This window comes from Letharia columbiana (assembly GCF_014066305.1).
Source record: "Letharia columbiana isolate WasteWater2 chromosome Unknown Sc0000062_s0, whole genome shotgun sequence".
In the NCBI taxonomy this organism is placed as follows: Eukaryota; Fungi; Ascomycota; class Lecanoromycetes; order Lecanorales; family Parmeliaceae; genus Letharia; species Letharia columbiana.
Window position 1 is genome coordinate 161,138 of NW_023501106.1, and position 14,261 is coordinate 175,398.

The 14,261-nt window shown below is 51.0% G+C and overlaps 6 protein-coding genes across 6 annotated transcripts; 4 read left to right on the forward strand and 2 right to left on the reverse strand.

The window, feature by feature from the left end:
• Nucleotides 1–1,410: 1,410 nt before the first annotated feature.
• HO173_011459 (uncharacterized protein) lies at nucleotides 1,411–2,216 on the forward strand (the record flags this gene model as incomplete). Its single annotated transcript, XM_037313339.1, has 2 exons — nucleotides 1,411–1,626; nucleotides 1,701–2,216. The coding sequence occupies 2 exons, from the start codon at nucleotides 1,411–1,413 to the stop codon at nucleotides 2,214–2,216; spliced, it is 732 nt and encodes a 243-aa protein (XP_037159796.1).
• A 354-nt stretch (nucleotides 2,217–2,570) lies between these two features.
• Nucleotides 2,571–5,492, reverse strand: HO173_011460 (uncharacterized protein; the record flags this gene model as incomplete). Its single annotated transcript, XM_037313340.1, has 5 exons — nucleotides 2,571–3,659; nucleotides 3,708–4,944; nucleotides 5,001–5,115; nucleotides 5,171–5,377; nucleotides 5,441–5,492. 5 exons carry the CDS (start codon nucleotides 5,490–5,492, stop codon nucleotides 2,571–2,573), a joined length of 2,700 nt encoding a protein of 899 aa, XP_037159797.1.
• Nucleotides 5,493–6,095: 603 nt separating this feature from the next.
• On the forward strand, nucleotides 6,096–8,303 carry HO173_011461 (uncharacterized protein; the record flags this gene model as incomplete). The annotated part of the gene is made up of 1 exon (XM_037313341.1): nucleotides 6,096–8,303. One exon carries the CDS (start codon nucleotides 6,096–6,098, stop codon nucleotides 8,301–8,303), a length of 2,208 nt encoding a protein of 735 aa, XP_037159798.1.
• A 98-nt stretch (nucleotides 8,304–8,401) lies between these two features.
• On the reverse strand, nucleotides 8,402–9,428 carry HO173_011462 (uncharacterized protein; the record flags this gene model as incomplete). Its single annotated transcript, XM_037313342.1, has 4 exons — nucleotides 8,402–8,637; nucleotides 8,787–9,016; nucleotides 9,077–9,109; nucleotides 9,193–9,428. 4 exons carry the CDS (start codon nucleotides 9,426–9,428, stop codon nucleotides 8,402–8,404), a joined length of 735 nt encoding a protein of 244 aa, XP_037159799.1.
• A 377-nt stretch (nucleotides 9,429–9,805) lies between these two features.
• On the forward strand, nucleotides 9,806–10,309 carry HO173_011463 (uncharacterized protein; the record flags this gene model as incomplete). Its single annotated transcript, XM_037313343.1, has 1 exon — nucleotides 9,806–10,309. The coding sequence occupies one exon, from the start codon at nucleotides 9,806–9,808 to the stop codon at nucleotides 10,307–10,309; it is 504 nt and encodes a 167-aa protein (XP_037159800.1).
• Nucleotides 10,310–10,640: 331 nt separating this feature from the next.
• On the forward strand, nucleotides 10,641–14,186 carry HO173_011464 (uncharacterized protein; the record flags this gene model as incomplete). Its single annotated transcript, XM_037313344.1, has 3 exons — nucleotides 10,641–13,863; nucleotides 14,033–14,052; nucleotides 14,118–14,186. The coding sequence occupies 3 exons, from the start codon at nucleotides 10,641–10,643 to the stop codon at nucleotides 14,184–14,186; spliced, it is 3,312 nt and encodes a 1,103-aa protein (XP_037159801.1).
• Nucleotides 14,187–14,261: the final 75 nt, after the last annotated feature.

Sequence of the window (14,261 nt, forward strand, 5' to 3'; positions counted from 1 at the left end):
GAGGGGCACGTCGAAAGATCACACGCTTCTGTTGATGTATCCGCTACGGTGCTGTCTGATTCAAATACCGATTGAGCTCGAGTTGCTAAGAGAGTTTCAGGGTTATTGGTGCCTCCAAAAGGCGAAATTTAGCATTCAGAAGGGAATCAGAAATTTGTCGTCCCTATAGCTATATTCCCTCTTGAGGTATGTCGTATCTCTGCTAGGCATAAACTTGCGCTTCTGGTTGTCTTCTTGGACTGGTAAGCGGTCAGACCTAAGGAGCTGACTTCTTCATAATACTCACTGGTTGCATCGCAGCCTCTCCTCTCACTTACTCGTGTTTCATCGTAGCTTCTCCTCCCACTTACTCGTCACTGGAGCTGTTACATCCTTACGGTAGCCTGCGGCTGTCAATGTTCCAATGTGGAAGCTATAGAATGCCATAACTTGTCATAGAAGGCCCGTCTTCCTCGTCTTCTAAGCCTCGCCGAACAGTATCTAGCCAAAGCCATCCGAGTGGGGAGCCGGCATGACTCTCTTGATGAGGTAGATTTAGCAATGGCATGAGCTTCGATCCAAAAATCCTGTCCAGCCTAGTCCTAATAGGCCTCCCCTCTCCATCGAAAGAGAAAGGATCGCTGCGCATGAATTTCGGATCGCTAATCCTCATAGCCATAGCGATTGCTTGGTCGACCGCGGATTGATAGGTCGGGAAAGAGGTCCTGCGGCGGGTCTTTCGGAATACCACTCAGATTGAAGGTAGATTGCATAACAATCAAGGAGCGCTTTACAGAAAGGCGAAGGCCAAATAGTGTTGCTGTATATACAGCGTACTACCTCCATGTTAGGTGGTCCATGCCACTTCAAATACAAAATGAGCATTTGCTTAATGCATTCATCCTCGAGGTTGTGAACGTCGTACTCGTCGGCCAATACATGAATGTTTGTTAGCTGCATGTAAACATTCTATATCTTGTCGGAGTCTCGGTGAGGTAACAGCTCGAAGTGTTTGGTGTATAGCCACTAAGCAAATTGGTTGCATATGTCGACATTGTCCTCTGGAAAGTTCATTTTACGCTTGCAGCTCTCGCGAGTTGAAAGCTGTGTTTGATATCGTGGAAGTATCACAGAGTAAATCCATGTAAACATGCAAAAAGTTTTCGTTTCCGTCAACAAGCAGAGTAATAGTGTATATATACCGAAAACGAAACAAAAGATATCTCCGTCAATGGTGCTGGAATATGGAACTTAAAGCATACCTTCTTTCAATGGTAGGTGGCTCGCGAGGCTCCTGAAATCGAGGATCGCGTTTGCCGAGGTTTTGCCAGCTAGTAAATATCGAACTTCTGCCAGCGACTGAAACTCAAGAGCTTTCCCATTCTCCACCGCCAGCCACCCCGATCAATCAATTCATCACCCTCCACCTCAATGGCTGGCGGTGCCCTGAAATACCGGCATCTAGACCGCAAGTCCTCTCACCGCCAAGCCCTCCTCCGCAACCTCGTCACCTCCCTCATAACCCACGAATCCATAAAGACGACCTGGCCCAAAGCCAAAGAAGCGCAGCGACTAGCCGAGAAGCTGATAACCCTGGGCAAGAAAAACACCAATGCGAGTCGTGCGAGGGCGGAGAGTATATTCTTCGTATGTTGGTACCTTACATCTACTTTTTTGAGGCTCTTCCTTGCGCATGAGATACTGATGAGGCATGCATCTAGGAGCCATTGAAACATCTACCTACTCTATTCACAACTCTTCGACAACGATATCTGAATAGGCCTGGAGGCTACACCCGCGTCCTGCGCATCGAACCTCTGAACCGCAATAACGACCAAGCACCCTCCGCGATCCTCGAACTCGTCGATGGCCCCCGTGATATGCGTTTCGCCATGACGGCGAAAACTCTGGTGCGGGAAAGAGCGAACGATGGAGGTATCCGCGAAATCACAGCCAGGAATGTGGCAAAGGTCACGCGGTTCAGGGAGGACGGGGAGGCAGAGCTGGAAAAGACTGTTAGGAGACTAGAGACAATGAAAGGGTTGGGGAAGGAGGATGAGGAGGAGGATGAGGAGGAGGAGAGCGGGGAGAGAGAGCCATGGGAGCCGTTCCCTAGGATGAAGCAGAGGGAAAGGGAGAAGGAAGATGAGGAGAGGCCGTTTACGGAGAGGGAGAAGATGGAGAAGAAGAGGACGAAGAGGGATCCAAACACCGGGAGGAGGGTGTCGAGAGGATGATATTGTAGAATGGACCGAAGTAAACATAAACAGCGTGTATAGGAAAGCACAGGTCTCTACACACAGCGGTAGTGCCATTGAGGCTTTCTTGAGGCACGATGGCAGAGTCTAACGCAGCATGGGCGGGTCGATGCGTATAATGGGAACTAGGGCCGAGGGCATAGTTTCAGTGCTGCGATACGCAAGTATCCGTCGATCCGTCTGAGCACTTCTCGGCTTTAAAACGGCGTCCAAGCAGGGGTGAGACTGTTGATTCTACTACATTCCCGGCAGTCTCGAAAACTGCACAAAGAATTTGTCAATCTGCCAGTAACCTGCCACTCATCCAATTGTGAAAAAAGACTGCTAAGCTGTTCATCGGGAGAGACGCAGCGCAGCAAGCAAAATGCTACTCGCAAGGACAACGCATACAAAAACCAAGAACACGGCAGCTCTGTGCATCCATCCAACATCATCCTTTCTCCTTACCATACTTCCCGCTCCCATAACGGCAAATACCAGGCTCGAGACTACGCCAATGATGACACCTGCATCGACGGTATTAGCAGCTTTCCTGCGTCCTGTGGTAACTAAGCAAGCGGCCACGACCAGAAGGATAATCGATGAAGCAAATGAGGCGATGCAAGAGCGGAAGAGAAGGGCCTCGCGGGCGCGGGCAGCGGGAGGTTGCGAGAGCACGGGAAAGGTGGAATAGCGCCGATGTGGAGACGATTTCACGTGTCTGGTTGAGGAGTCTGCGTCGGATTGGTCAGAGTCTGCAGTGCTGGGAGAGCACTCGCCGTTGACGAGAAGCCGCTGCTCGCCATGCCTGGTCTTTTGAAACGATCTGAACCAATGCAGTATCGTCTCTTCGGAGGCCTTGATGCTTGAGGAAATTGACCCGCACAGTCTGAACACTGCCGCTGCACCAGGGATGCTGTATGAAGCATTAGGATCGACGAAAATGGTGTACGCTCCATCTTGAGAACCGTCGCTGCCGTCGTCGAATTCATTCCAGTAGCGCTCATATCTAGGCTGAGCTGGCTCTCGCAATCGTTTTGGGGGCATCTGCTTGCGATTTGACCGCCGTCTCTTTATCTTCTTAGAGGCGTCGAGAGGCGGAGTGGCAAGAGTGTCTGGCGCCGACGTTGCAGAGGACTCTCCGCGCAGCGCCGAGAAACCGCCGCTTGATATGCCGTTCTTCGTCGATGACGCTGAGACGGATGTATGCCGAGTGCTTGACTCTTCAGGACTAGAACGGCCTTGCGATTTGCGCGCCTTTGGCACTTTCGATGTTGCTGGGACCTTGCGTATATCTTGCTTTAAGGCTGGGAGCTGGTCCTCAGTCAGTAGATTAAGAGACATGGACATAGCACCTACCCAAAATGGACGTGGCATTCCTTGAGGCTTGCACAGGGTTGCCACAGCGTGTGTTTCGAGAGAAAAGCCTCGAACCCTTTCTGTCTGCAACGAAATTTAGCAAGAGCGAAAAAATAGATTAAAGAGCCTGACCAAATACGACGCGTCTAAAGCAGCTATCACATTGGTATCACCTGGTCCTTCGGTCCTGATCTCAAGGACTGCATGTGGGAAGATTTCGGAGTCCTTCTCCCCTCCATCGTCAATGGTGTTGAAGCCTTTGTCACTAGCAAGGAGATCTGGAGGACAGCTCCACATTGATATATTTTTGTCAAGTGTAGCCCAAAGTCCATTTGTCGCGCTGTTCTTGAGACCAACGAACCGGGTGCGCCTTAATCGTAGTTGCACTAAGGGCTGAACTTCATTGTGCCCGACGAACCATTCACTGACTTGTTCGGAATCCTTTGAGCCGTCTGCTATGGTACCTTCTTCTCCACTGGAAGTGCTGAACAGCCGTTGTATGGCTTTGCGCTTGAACCTGGCTTTCCTGGTGGCGAACTCCCTGTTCGAGCACGTAGATTTGCTAGCATCATTGGTGGCTGCGCCCACGACGACGACAGCGTCACCATTTGAGGAGTACCTGATACTCGCGGCAGCTTTCTCGGGAGCGAAGCCTGCGCGGTTTTCAGAATCGCTTATGGTCTCGCTACTCTGCCTTTGGGCAAAACGTTGGAGGTCATCGCATATGATGACACCCAGCTCTTCGTCGGTTCGAGAAGAACCCCTAGCCGGATGGCCACTTATGGACCCTCGGGGGGAAGATGGACTTTCTGGAGATGAAAACGTCTCATTCGATTTCTGCAGTCTGGTGTACTGGAGTAGCAGCACGTGGATCTGTACTATGTTATCTGGGTGGATCCAGTACGCCGCCTTGGCTGCCCTATGACCAAATGGTATTGTAGCGAGGGCGGTGTCTATTTCAAGATTTGAACCATCCTCCCAGGCTGTCTGTAGATCTGCTGCACTGCTTAGGTCCTTGCTCACATGCTGGCTTTTTGCGGCCTGATTCTGCGCAGAATTGCTTGGAGACTTATGCGGCACTGGTCTATGCGATTGGAACTCCTCTTTCTTGGGTTCCGTAGGATCGGATTGCCAACTGATGCCATCAACGAAAGGTGCCCGGACAGACGCCAAGACTTGTGTCCATTGCGCGAGTAAAGGTTCAAAGTCTGTCTTCGAGAAACTTGTTCGACGGTCGAGTACTTCTTTGCGGAAGCGATTGCCTAGTTCAGAAGAGCCAGTCCACTTTCTATACTTTTTCAGCAGCTTTTGAAAAGCCAAACGTTGTGCTCCAACAAAACGTGAAAGGGATTGTATTTCTTCTCCGGCTCTGCAAGCTTGAATCAGCAAGGTTTCTCTCGATAATACTTCACATTTAGGACTTACTTAAGAACAGCCTCCTCCAGCCTGGAAAATTTCTCCAACCGCTTGATGGGTATTTTCCCACGGCTTGTGGGGAAGCTTCGAATTTCCAATTGTGCAATTTGCTTATCCAAATGAGCTATGAGGAGGCCAAATCAGCAACACATCTCCGTGCGAAGGCTCGAGATACGTACCAAGCTTTCTTCCTACTTCGCCAGCCTTACTCTGGACAAAGAGATCGATTCTTTGGTGCTGGTCACGCAATTCGCGATACAATTCATCCTCGAAAGCATGGAAAGCTTTTGTTTCACTATCGCTACCTGGTATAGCCTTTGCTTGACCTTGTCCTTGTGTTGTGCGAACCTTTATTAGGTGCTTGATATCGTTGTAATCGACATTATCTGGTGTCGCGTGACCATTTAGCACCTCGGATTTTGGTCTGCAGAGTAAGGGATTTTTCTCACAGTTTTCCCAGAGTGGAATTGATCTCTGTTGGAAAGTTTCCCCGTACTTCATTGCACTTCAGACTAGGCAATTGCACTGCTAATTGAGCATGGAGACTGAAAGAATGATAATAACAAGGATCCGGAGAGGGCATGGAGAAGATGCTACTTTTTTTTCCCCTTTCTCCTCGGCAACGCGATTTCAACGATTTTCTATCAGGGCTTGCGGAAGACTGTCGGCAAGTGACCAGAGCGGGGCTGGAGCCAATTGATGTGGGGTGGGTGCTCATGCAGGCAGAATGTACTGATAGAGCGTGAGAGCGCAAAAGTATTGCAGAACTCGCTATTGAGAGACAATGCTTTTCTTTTAGTTGCATCGGAGAAATCTGATATGCCCAATGGTTGGTTTAGGATCTATCTCAAGCCCAAGGATCTAAGGTACCCTAATTACCTTATCCCCGCCACTAAGCCTAGTCCAGGGTCGGCCGGTTAGACTCCAACCTTACCTTACTTACTTTATCTTACTTTATCTAATCTCTCTTGCACTTGCCGAGAGTAAATCGCTAAGTCGCTAAATCCTGGGCTCTGCAAACTCGGAAACAAACATCCTGATTCTTGACTGTGCTGACGGTGCGCTCCCTTCAAACGCTCGATTGATTGCACCCATACAATAGGCATGGCGCCCACCACCTTGACCCATCCAGATGTTGCAGGAACTCCTCCTGCATCTGAGCAAATTTTGCTTTCAACCCTCGAGTCCGCTCCCCACACCTTCCTGCAGCCGACTCCAACCCTCCGCGCAGCATCTCTCGCCTCCGCAAAACGCTACCTCGATCCCCTTGCGATATCTACGAGTGTAGCACAAGTGCAACGGCAGCAAGTCAACAGGCGGAAGCGGAAAAGAGGGCACTACGATGCCGACGCCTCACGGAAACCCTTACAACTTACCCAAGTTTACTTCGAGGGATTAAAAGTAGAGCAAATTTGGGAGCAGGCAAGAAGGATTTTAGATGCAACCAGATCCGAGCTGGAAAGATCGCTGCCAAACAAGTCTCAAACACAAGAGATGACGAGTCTGCCCAAGGGACTAGCTGGTGACCCAACGAGTAATAGGAAATCTGTCGAATTTCAAGAATTTGATGAATATGGCTCCGAAGTCGGCATCTCAAATCCAGATGAGCTCAATGGCGAAGACGATATGCCTCTGGGGGAGTCAGACGTATCCCTTGATGACTCGAACCAGCCACCACTAGACGGTGAGGCCGCAGAATTCGGCCGTGTTCTCGACGATGGCGATGAAGACATGCTTGATGGAGAAGGTGTAGGCGAAGAGGACGACTCGGATGAGCTGTCAGAGTCCGACCAGGAGTCGAAAGAGATTTTTCATCCGGACAAGAACGGCCTCAATGATGGCTTTTTCTCCATAGATGATTTTAATCGACAGTCAGAGTTTCTCGAGCAACAAGATGCTCGCGGAGAGAATGACGGCGCTGCAAGTGACGAGGAGGATGTAGACTGGGACGTCGATCCTTTGGCTTTAACATCGCCACATAAAGTAGGTCGAATGCTTGAGGATGGAGCAATGGAGGGATCTGAAGATGAGGAGAAGGGTCCTACGTTCGGCAATGTCGAGTTAAATACCTCAGACATCTCAGATGACGATGATAACTCGGCGAACGGAGCCCAAGTGGACGACAACGGAGCCATGAATAATACCAATGACATCAAATATGCCGACTTCTTCGCACCTCCACCAAGCAAAGCTTCCAAACCTTCTCGCCGCCGTGCGCTCCCCAAGACTCAGCCCCCCACCCCACACGCAACCGAAGACGACGTCCAACGGACCATATCTGCTGTCCGCCGCGACATCTTCGAGGACGACCTCACACCTGACGAAGATGAAGCTCCCTCTGATGCAAACGATCGTCGCTCCTCTCATCAAAGACGTCAGGCGGCTCTCAGAGCTGAGATTCGTCGTCTCGAAGCCGCCTCAGTGGCCAAACGTGACTGGACGCTCTCTGGTGAAGCACGTGCTGCTGACCGCCCTATCAATTCTCTGCTAGAAGAAGACCTTGATTTCGAGCGCGCGGGCAAGCCGATTCCTGTCATCACGCAGGAGGTGAGTGAGGACATCGAAGCGCTAATCAAGCGGCGGATAGTTGCCAGAGAATTTGATGAAGTCATCAGACGACGTCCTGGGGATTTGGCGACCGGAAATGGGGATGTGAGGAGAGGACGATTCGAGCTGGATGATACCAAGCCAACGCAAAGTCTCGCGGAAATGTACGAGGCTGAGCATCTCAAGATTGTCGATCCAGAAGGATACACAGACAAGCGAGATGAAAAGCTTAAGCGCGAACATGCCAAAATTGAGCAGATGTGGAAAGATGTCTCTGCGAAGCTAGACGCGCTGAGCAGTTGGCACTATAAGCCTAAACCGCCAAGCGCAAGTATCAACGTGGTGGCGGATGTGCCAAGGATTAGCATTGAGGATGCTAGACCAGCTGCTGGTGGCGAGGTGGGTGGAGAAAGTATGCTGGCACCGCAGGAGGTCTATAAGCCGGGTGAAGGAAAAGGCAGTAAAGAAGAAGTCTTGAAGAAGGGAAGTGGTCTACCAATTGGACGGGAAGAGATGACGAGAGATGAAAAAGTTAGGAGGAGGCGGAGAGAAAAAGAGAGGATTAGGAAAGCTGGGGGGCTGGCGCCGGCGAAGGGCTTGGAGGGCCGTGGGAAAAAGGAGCAGGAGAAGAGAGGCGTGATTGGGGACCTGAAAAAGGGCGGCGTGAGAGTGATAGGGAAGAAAGGCGAAATCAGAGATGTGGAGGGAAAGGCTGTCCAAGGACAAGTCGCGGTCGGAAAGGGGGGTGGCGGCTACAAGTTGTGAAAGTTATGATCATGACAACCGAACTCCTGACCTGAACCGAGATGCTCGTTCTCTAAGTGTCCTATTCACGTACCCTTGTATCAACACGGTCATGCGGATCATAGTCCATTTCTTGTTTGGCCCGCGCCTAGGATTGACTTTCCCTTATTTATCTCATACAGGAATACGCCGTCCTTCTGCCACTCCTTGATCTCATCAACCTCAAACAACTTGCTCAACTTGCGTATCATGTCCTTATCCGCCCTCCTCCTCTTTTTATAGCAGAAATAACATACGGTGTCATTTCCCATCAATGCTTCCATAGTTGCTGTCAGCAAAGGCACATTCGACTCAACTGATAAAGATCCGGCAGTCAGCAATGCTTATTTAAGACAGAATTCCAGAGCCATGAGACAAATCTGAGGAGCAAACCCTCCTCTATGGACACGTCTCAAGGCTCAAGATTGAGGTCGGTTCAGTGTTTTTGACTCCGAGAATACGTACGGTAGGAGCAGTCCGCCGCTAAGAGAATGTCTGGTGGACTGGGAATCGTGGGAGATATTGGATGGCCCCAAGATAAAAGATATGGCAAAACAGTAGTCGAGTTGCCGAGATTGGGCGTGTTGAGATCGATGTTGTGCTGTAAAAGGGAAAGAAGCGGCGGGTGACCATCAGTCAAGTGGATCGTGGTGGTTCGAACGCCGGTGGATTTGAGACCGATCGCGAGTGCAAGGCTTTGATCGATCCGTCAGTGCCTCAAAAGTGTGAAAGGAAAAGGATCACGGAAAGCATACCCCACAAGGCCGCTGCCAGCGCCGAGCTCAATTCTATCCACGGGCTTTGGTTAGCATAACCAGATACTCGCATTGTGGTACGCGTGTGGAGTAAAGAAACATTGGAGCGTACAAACATCTTCTTGCCTACTATCTCATCCATCTTGTTGCGGAGTAAATATTCCGCCAGAACTATGCCCGCTGGCCACAGCTTCCCTCCACATTCTGTCTCGTTGGTCTGAAGAACGAGAGGCGGACACAGAAGCCCGTCGAATGCGAGGATCACTTCTTGCGATGGTGTCTCGCCCGTAGAGGGTACTAGGTCCTCTGAGATGGACAGAAGTGAGAGCTCTTCTGCCAAATCAGATGTCATGACTGTTGACAGGTTACAGTGGGAAAGCTTTAGGCCGAGGGGGCATGGGGGGTTAGTATGGAGCCAAGGAGCGGAATGACCTCCGCTGCTACGAAATTAGCGCGAAATTGCCGGCACAACGTACAGTAGGCTTAGCAATCGTTCAAAAAATGATAACCCCACAAATCCGTGTTTTTCAACCAGCATATACAGAAAGATCAAGCCTGATGGCTTTGCAACTCCAAGCGCAAGATATTTCGCAGAGTCGACTTCGTAGTTTGCCACATTCCCAGGGTAATCAAGTGTCAGAAGCGGCGTGTGTCTTTGCACCTGTTTCGACTTCTCTTTGCCATCAACATACGGTTTCGTGGTGAGATTTACGTGCTCGATTTTACTCAATGGCCAATGTGATTATCAAGTCCCTGCATACAGGTGAAAAGCTTCAGGTAGCAAAGGACGAGTTGATACACCAGGTGCAGCACGTTGAGAAGAAAACCTTTCCTCGACGCGAAGCCATGGACTTCACCACTGAACTTCAGAAACGAAATATGGACCTCGTAATCATCGTTGATGATGCTGGCCTATCTACACCGGCAAGGCCAAGAATGGTCGCTTACATGGTCTTCGTCCATCTCAAAGCTGGGAATGCTGTCCTCCTGCACAAGATTTGTGTTTCGGAAGGATACAGACGCCGAGGCATTGCCAGGATAGTGCTAGAAATTCAGGCGGAACGATTGAAGAAGCAGGGATGTACTAAGATCCAGCTCTGGGTGGACGAGGGAAACATCCCTGCGAGACGTCTATACAAGGTGTTAGGCTTGGAAGAGGTGAGCCGAGTCAAGGACTACTACGCCGTTGGGCGAACAGGCATCCAAATGCTTTGGGGATTTTCATCAGTGTGATTGAAAGCTTGTTGTCTGGCCTCTTGCTGAAGAATGCAGCTGGGCCAAGGGGTCGCGTCTCGCTTGCATGAGTTTCGCGATTTACATTCTGGTAGAGAAAATGGGACGCGTCCAGCCCCTTCACTTGTGGAATCACTTGAGAGAAGGGGCTGGATGTGATCCTAGGAACGTTGGCAATAACCTCCCAGCTTTCCGCTCGCTATCATGGGATCCTTTCTGAGCCTTCTGGGGTTTCCTGGTGTGTCAATCATTGCCGGCCACCAGAAAGATGCGGTCGCCTGCTTTATGTCTAGACGATGTGGTTTGAACGCCCCTTGCGGACGTCCGACGCATGATGCAGCAGCCACCGGCAACCTTGAAACACCTGCACAAAGCCGCTCTCCCCGTCCTCCTACTGGCCTCCTCGGTCTCAGTTTATGCGACTCCCAGCATCAATTTGCCCATCAACGCGCAAGTCCCGCCTGTCGCCCGACCCAATCAAGCCTACAACTTTGTCTTCTCGGACTCCACTTTCAGCTGGGCTGGAAACTCCATCGACTATAGTCTCACGAACGGCCCAGGATGGCTTCAGCTGAACAGCTCAAGCAGGGTCTTCTCTGGAACACCTAGATCTGCTGACGCTGGATCTTTCGCCGTGGGCCTGGCCGCGACTGACGACACTGGTTCAAGCTTAATGTCCGTGACATTTGTAGTGTCTACTGATCCTGGACCTGGACTGGGTACTTCAGTCGCAGAGCAGCTCCCCGCCTTTGGCCCGGTTCCCAGCCCCGACAGTCTCTCACTTGCACCCTCGACTGCACTGTCGCTCTCTTTCTCTCCAAATACTTTCACGAATACGAGCGCAAACACTGTATATTATGCTATATGCGCTAACAATACGCCTTTGCCGTCTTGGATCAACTTCCATCCCAGCAGTCTTACCTTCTCCGGCACAACGCCCTCATCGACCTCTCCATGGGAGCTTCCTCAAGTGTTCCAGATACAGCTCATAGCTTCAGATGTGATTGGATTTACAGAAGCCGTCGCAAGCTTTCAATTGGTTATTCAGAGCCATCTACTCATTTTTGGAAACAGGCTGCATGTCATAAATATCACGAATGGGTTGCTGGTAAACTTCACTGGTCTTCAGCATGATCTGACTCTGGATGGTCAGCCGGCAAGTTCTTCCGAGCTACGCGAAGTTGTGGCAAGCACGCCACCGTGGATGTCGTTCAATTCTAGTACCCTGACCCTATCCGGCACACCTCCCGAAAGTGCAACTTCGCAAAACTTCTCCGTGACTGCGAGCGATGTTTATGGGGATGCTACGAGCACAATCGTCCTAATCCAGAACACCAACAACCATACGAGCTCCCTTACGAGCTCCTTTGTAGGGCCTTTTGCCACAGTGAACGCCACGATAGGAGCAGTCTTTACGTATGATCTCAAGCCTGAGCTCGTCTCAGATTCCACGGCGGACGTTGCGGTAGATCTTGGTGCGGCATCTGTATGGCTGAATTTCAATTCGAGTTCCCTGAAGCTCCAAGGCCACGTCCCCACGGATTTAAAGCCTCAGTCAATCCATGTCATGGTGACTGCAACACATGGAACGCAGAGCCAATCCCAAATCCTCACGGTTGACTTACAAAATGCAAGCGCCTCGAGTGCACGGACCACATATAGCCACAGCATTTCTCCCAAAGCTACGTCCGGCTCTACAGCGAGGGGCAACCAGACCGGAAATGCAACAAGCTCAGCCAGCAGGCCCAAAAAGCGTTGGGTTGCTGCAGCGGTCATAGTGCCAATATTCGTTGGGTTAGGATTGTTGCTTCTGTTATGCTTCTGTCTTAAGAGAAGGCGGCAACGAAAAGCAAACAATGGTCCGTTACTCTCGCCGAAATGGAGGATATCGCGGCCGATTCTGGAAAAGGATACTCCGAACGCTGAGGTAGGGGCAGAGACACCAAGAGTGCTGGCCATCAACCGAAGGAGAGCTTCTTCAATGGCGTCCAAGGCACCATGGTTAGACTTTCTAGGGTTTCAGACATCAGGACATAGCCCCCGCGGGTTAAAATCGCATGTGTCAAGTGGTATTATCGGCAGCACAGAGCACTCGACAGGGCCGGAGTCTGCGGGGCTTCCTTGCTCTGGACGAACAAAAGAAAAATCGGTGCCAGACGTCAGCCATATACCAGAGAAGCGCACAATGCGAAAAGCCGGAACGACATCCTGTGGACTAAAAGCACCCACATTGGCTGTTCAAAGGCTATCTGTCATAATCGACGAATCACCGACCAAGAGACACTCGAAACAAAAGCAACGGCGATCGAATCTGAGTTACGATACTGCCAGCATCTTTTCAAGTCAACGCCTCAGCGGCATTGGGCACGGACGTAACACTTTGAGTCAAGGTAGCAGCAACCTTCGTTTTAGCAGTAAGGGCGTAGGCCATGGCAGCGGTCTTGCAAGTGGACCTCCAGGCTTTGGAATCGTTCGGAACTCCTGGCGCAATCTCAGTCGTAGTACCTGGGCCTCCACGGACGGTTCTTCAAATCCGGGACTCGAACGAGAGGCCACCATCGGGAAATTTCCGTGGAATACTCGGCCCCCGGCGTCGAATGCTTTCGGCAAGGGTTCCCACTCACAAGTCATTCACGGATTCCCGGATAACGAAGGGTCTCGCAAGCCAACACTCAGGCCAGTACTGTCTCCCACACAAGGCAGTATCAAACGAAAATCAGGCTCTTCTTCGCGGTTTCAATCCAATCTCCTCAAGGCCGACCCTCTTCAGTCTTTCCACAAACACCGTCTGCAACAGCGAAGTTCACGCAATCCACTTTTTTCTGCTGGCCCCTCATCGTCCCGGATATCTTCAATTCGCGCATCGAAGACAGCACCCTTACAGATACCCTCATCTGAGTCAGGCAGTACTGGTAATAATGCTGTGTCTGAACGTCCGTTCACACCTCCTAGAGAGGACCTTCAACGGTCCTATTTCGAATCCTCGTCCCTCGAGCCGCCAATGCGATCAAGCCCCTCCCGATCCTTCAGCTCTACAGCCTCACCGCGACGCCAGAAGAGCTATATCAAGTACCACTTGAACGCGCGCGCCCTCTCTCCTCAAAACTTCAGCCGCCCCTCGCGAATGAACAGCAGAGGAAGCAGCTGGGTCTCTACTAGCAGCGACTCCAAATTCGGCAGCGCAGCCAGTGAAGCACCTCCCTTCAACGGCTTCGGCGAGGATCTGAGAGAAGAGACAGACGAGTATGGCAACAAGCGTTGGCTGCGCGGTCACCCTAATCCGTTAGGCACTCACAGGTTGGATGTTACAGACCAAGAGTTGATTGACCGTCTCAGAGTCAGTGGTCACGTCAATGCCGCGCAACGCTTGAGCTATCTGATGAGAGCGCAGACGGACGGGAAACCAGACCATGGTGCCGAGAGCGGCGACGAGGGTGGGCAAGTCAAGATTGGTAGTTTGAAAGGGAAGAGGTTGGGCCAGAGAGCGGGGTTGAAGCAGGGTGATCCGGGTAACATGAGTATGAGGGGGGATATCGGGAACACGACTGCGGGAGGTGCTTTCATATAGTGTTTGGCTGTGTACTGTCCATTTATCCATAGCTCCTGCCTATCTAACGAATTTTGTGATCCAAAGAGTCTCCCATAACAGTCGTGCCACCCATGCAGCGATAAATCTTCACACAACGCAGAGAACACTCTAGTGTTGGCTAAAGCCGCATCTAGTCCTTGCACCATCTACCGTCGTAAGTCTCAAAGCAGAAGCCCATATGCTGTACGCCACGCTACTGATGCCTCTACTGCACGGAAGACGGTGTTGTGCGGATTCATCGTTGCAGATCTACGCTATTGCGAAGGTCACGATGGGAACATCGATTGAAAATGTGTGGAGAGGATGTGCATACCTAGGATAGACCGACTAGATACATGATCGGATGTGACAGAGGTTGAAAGG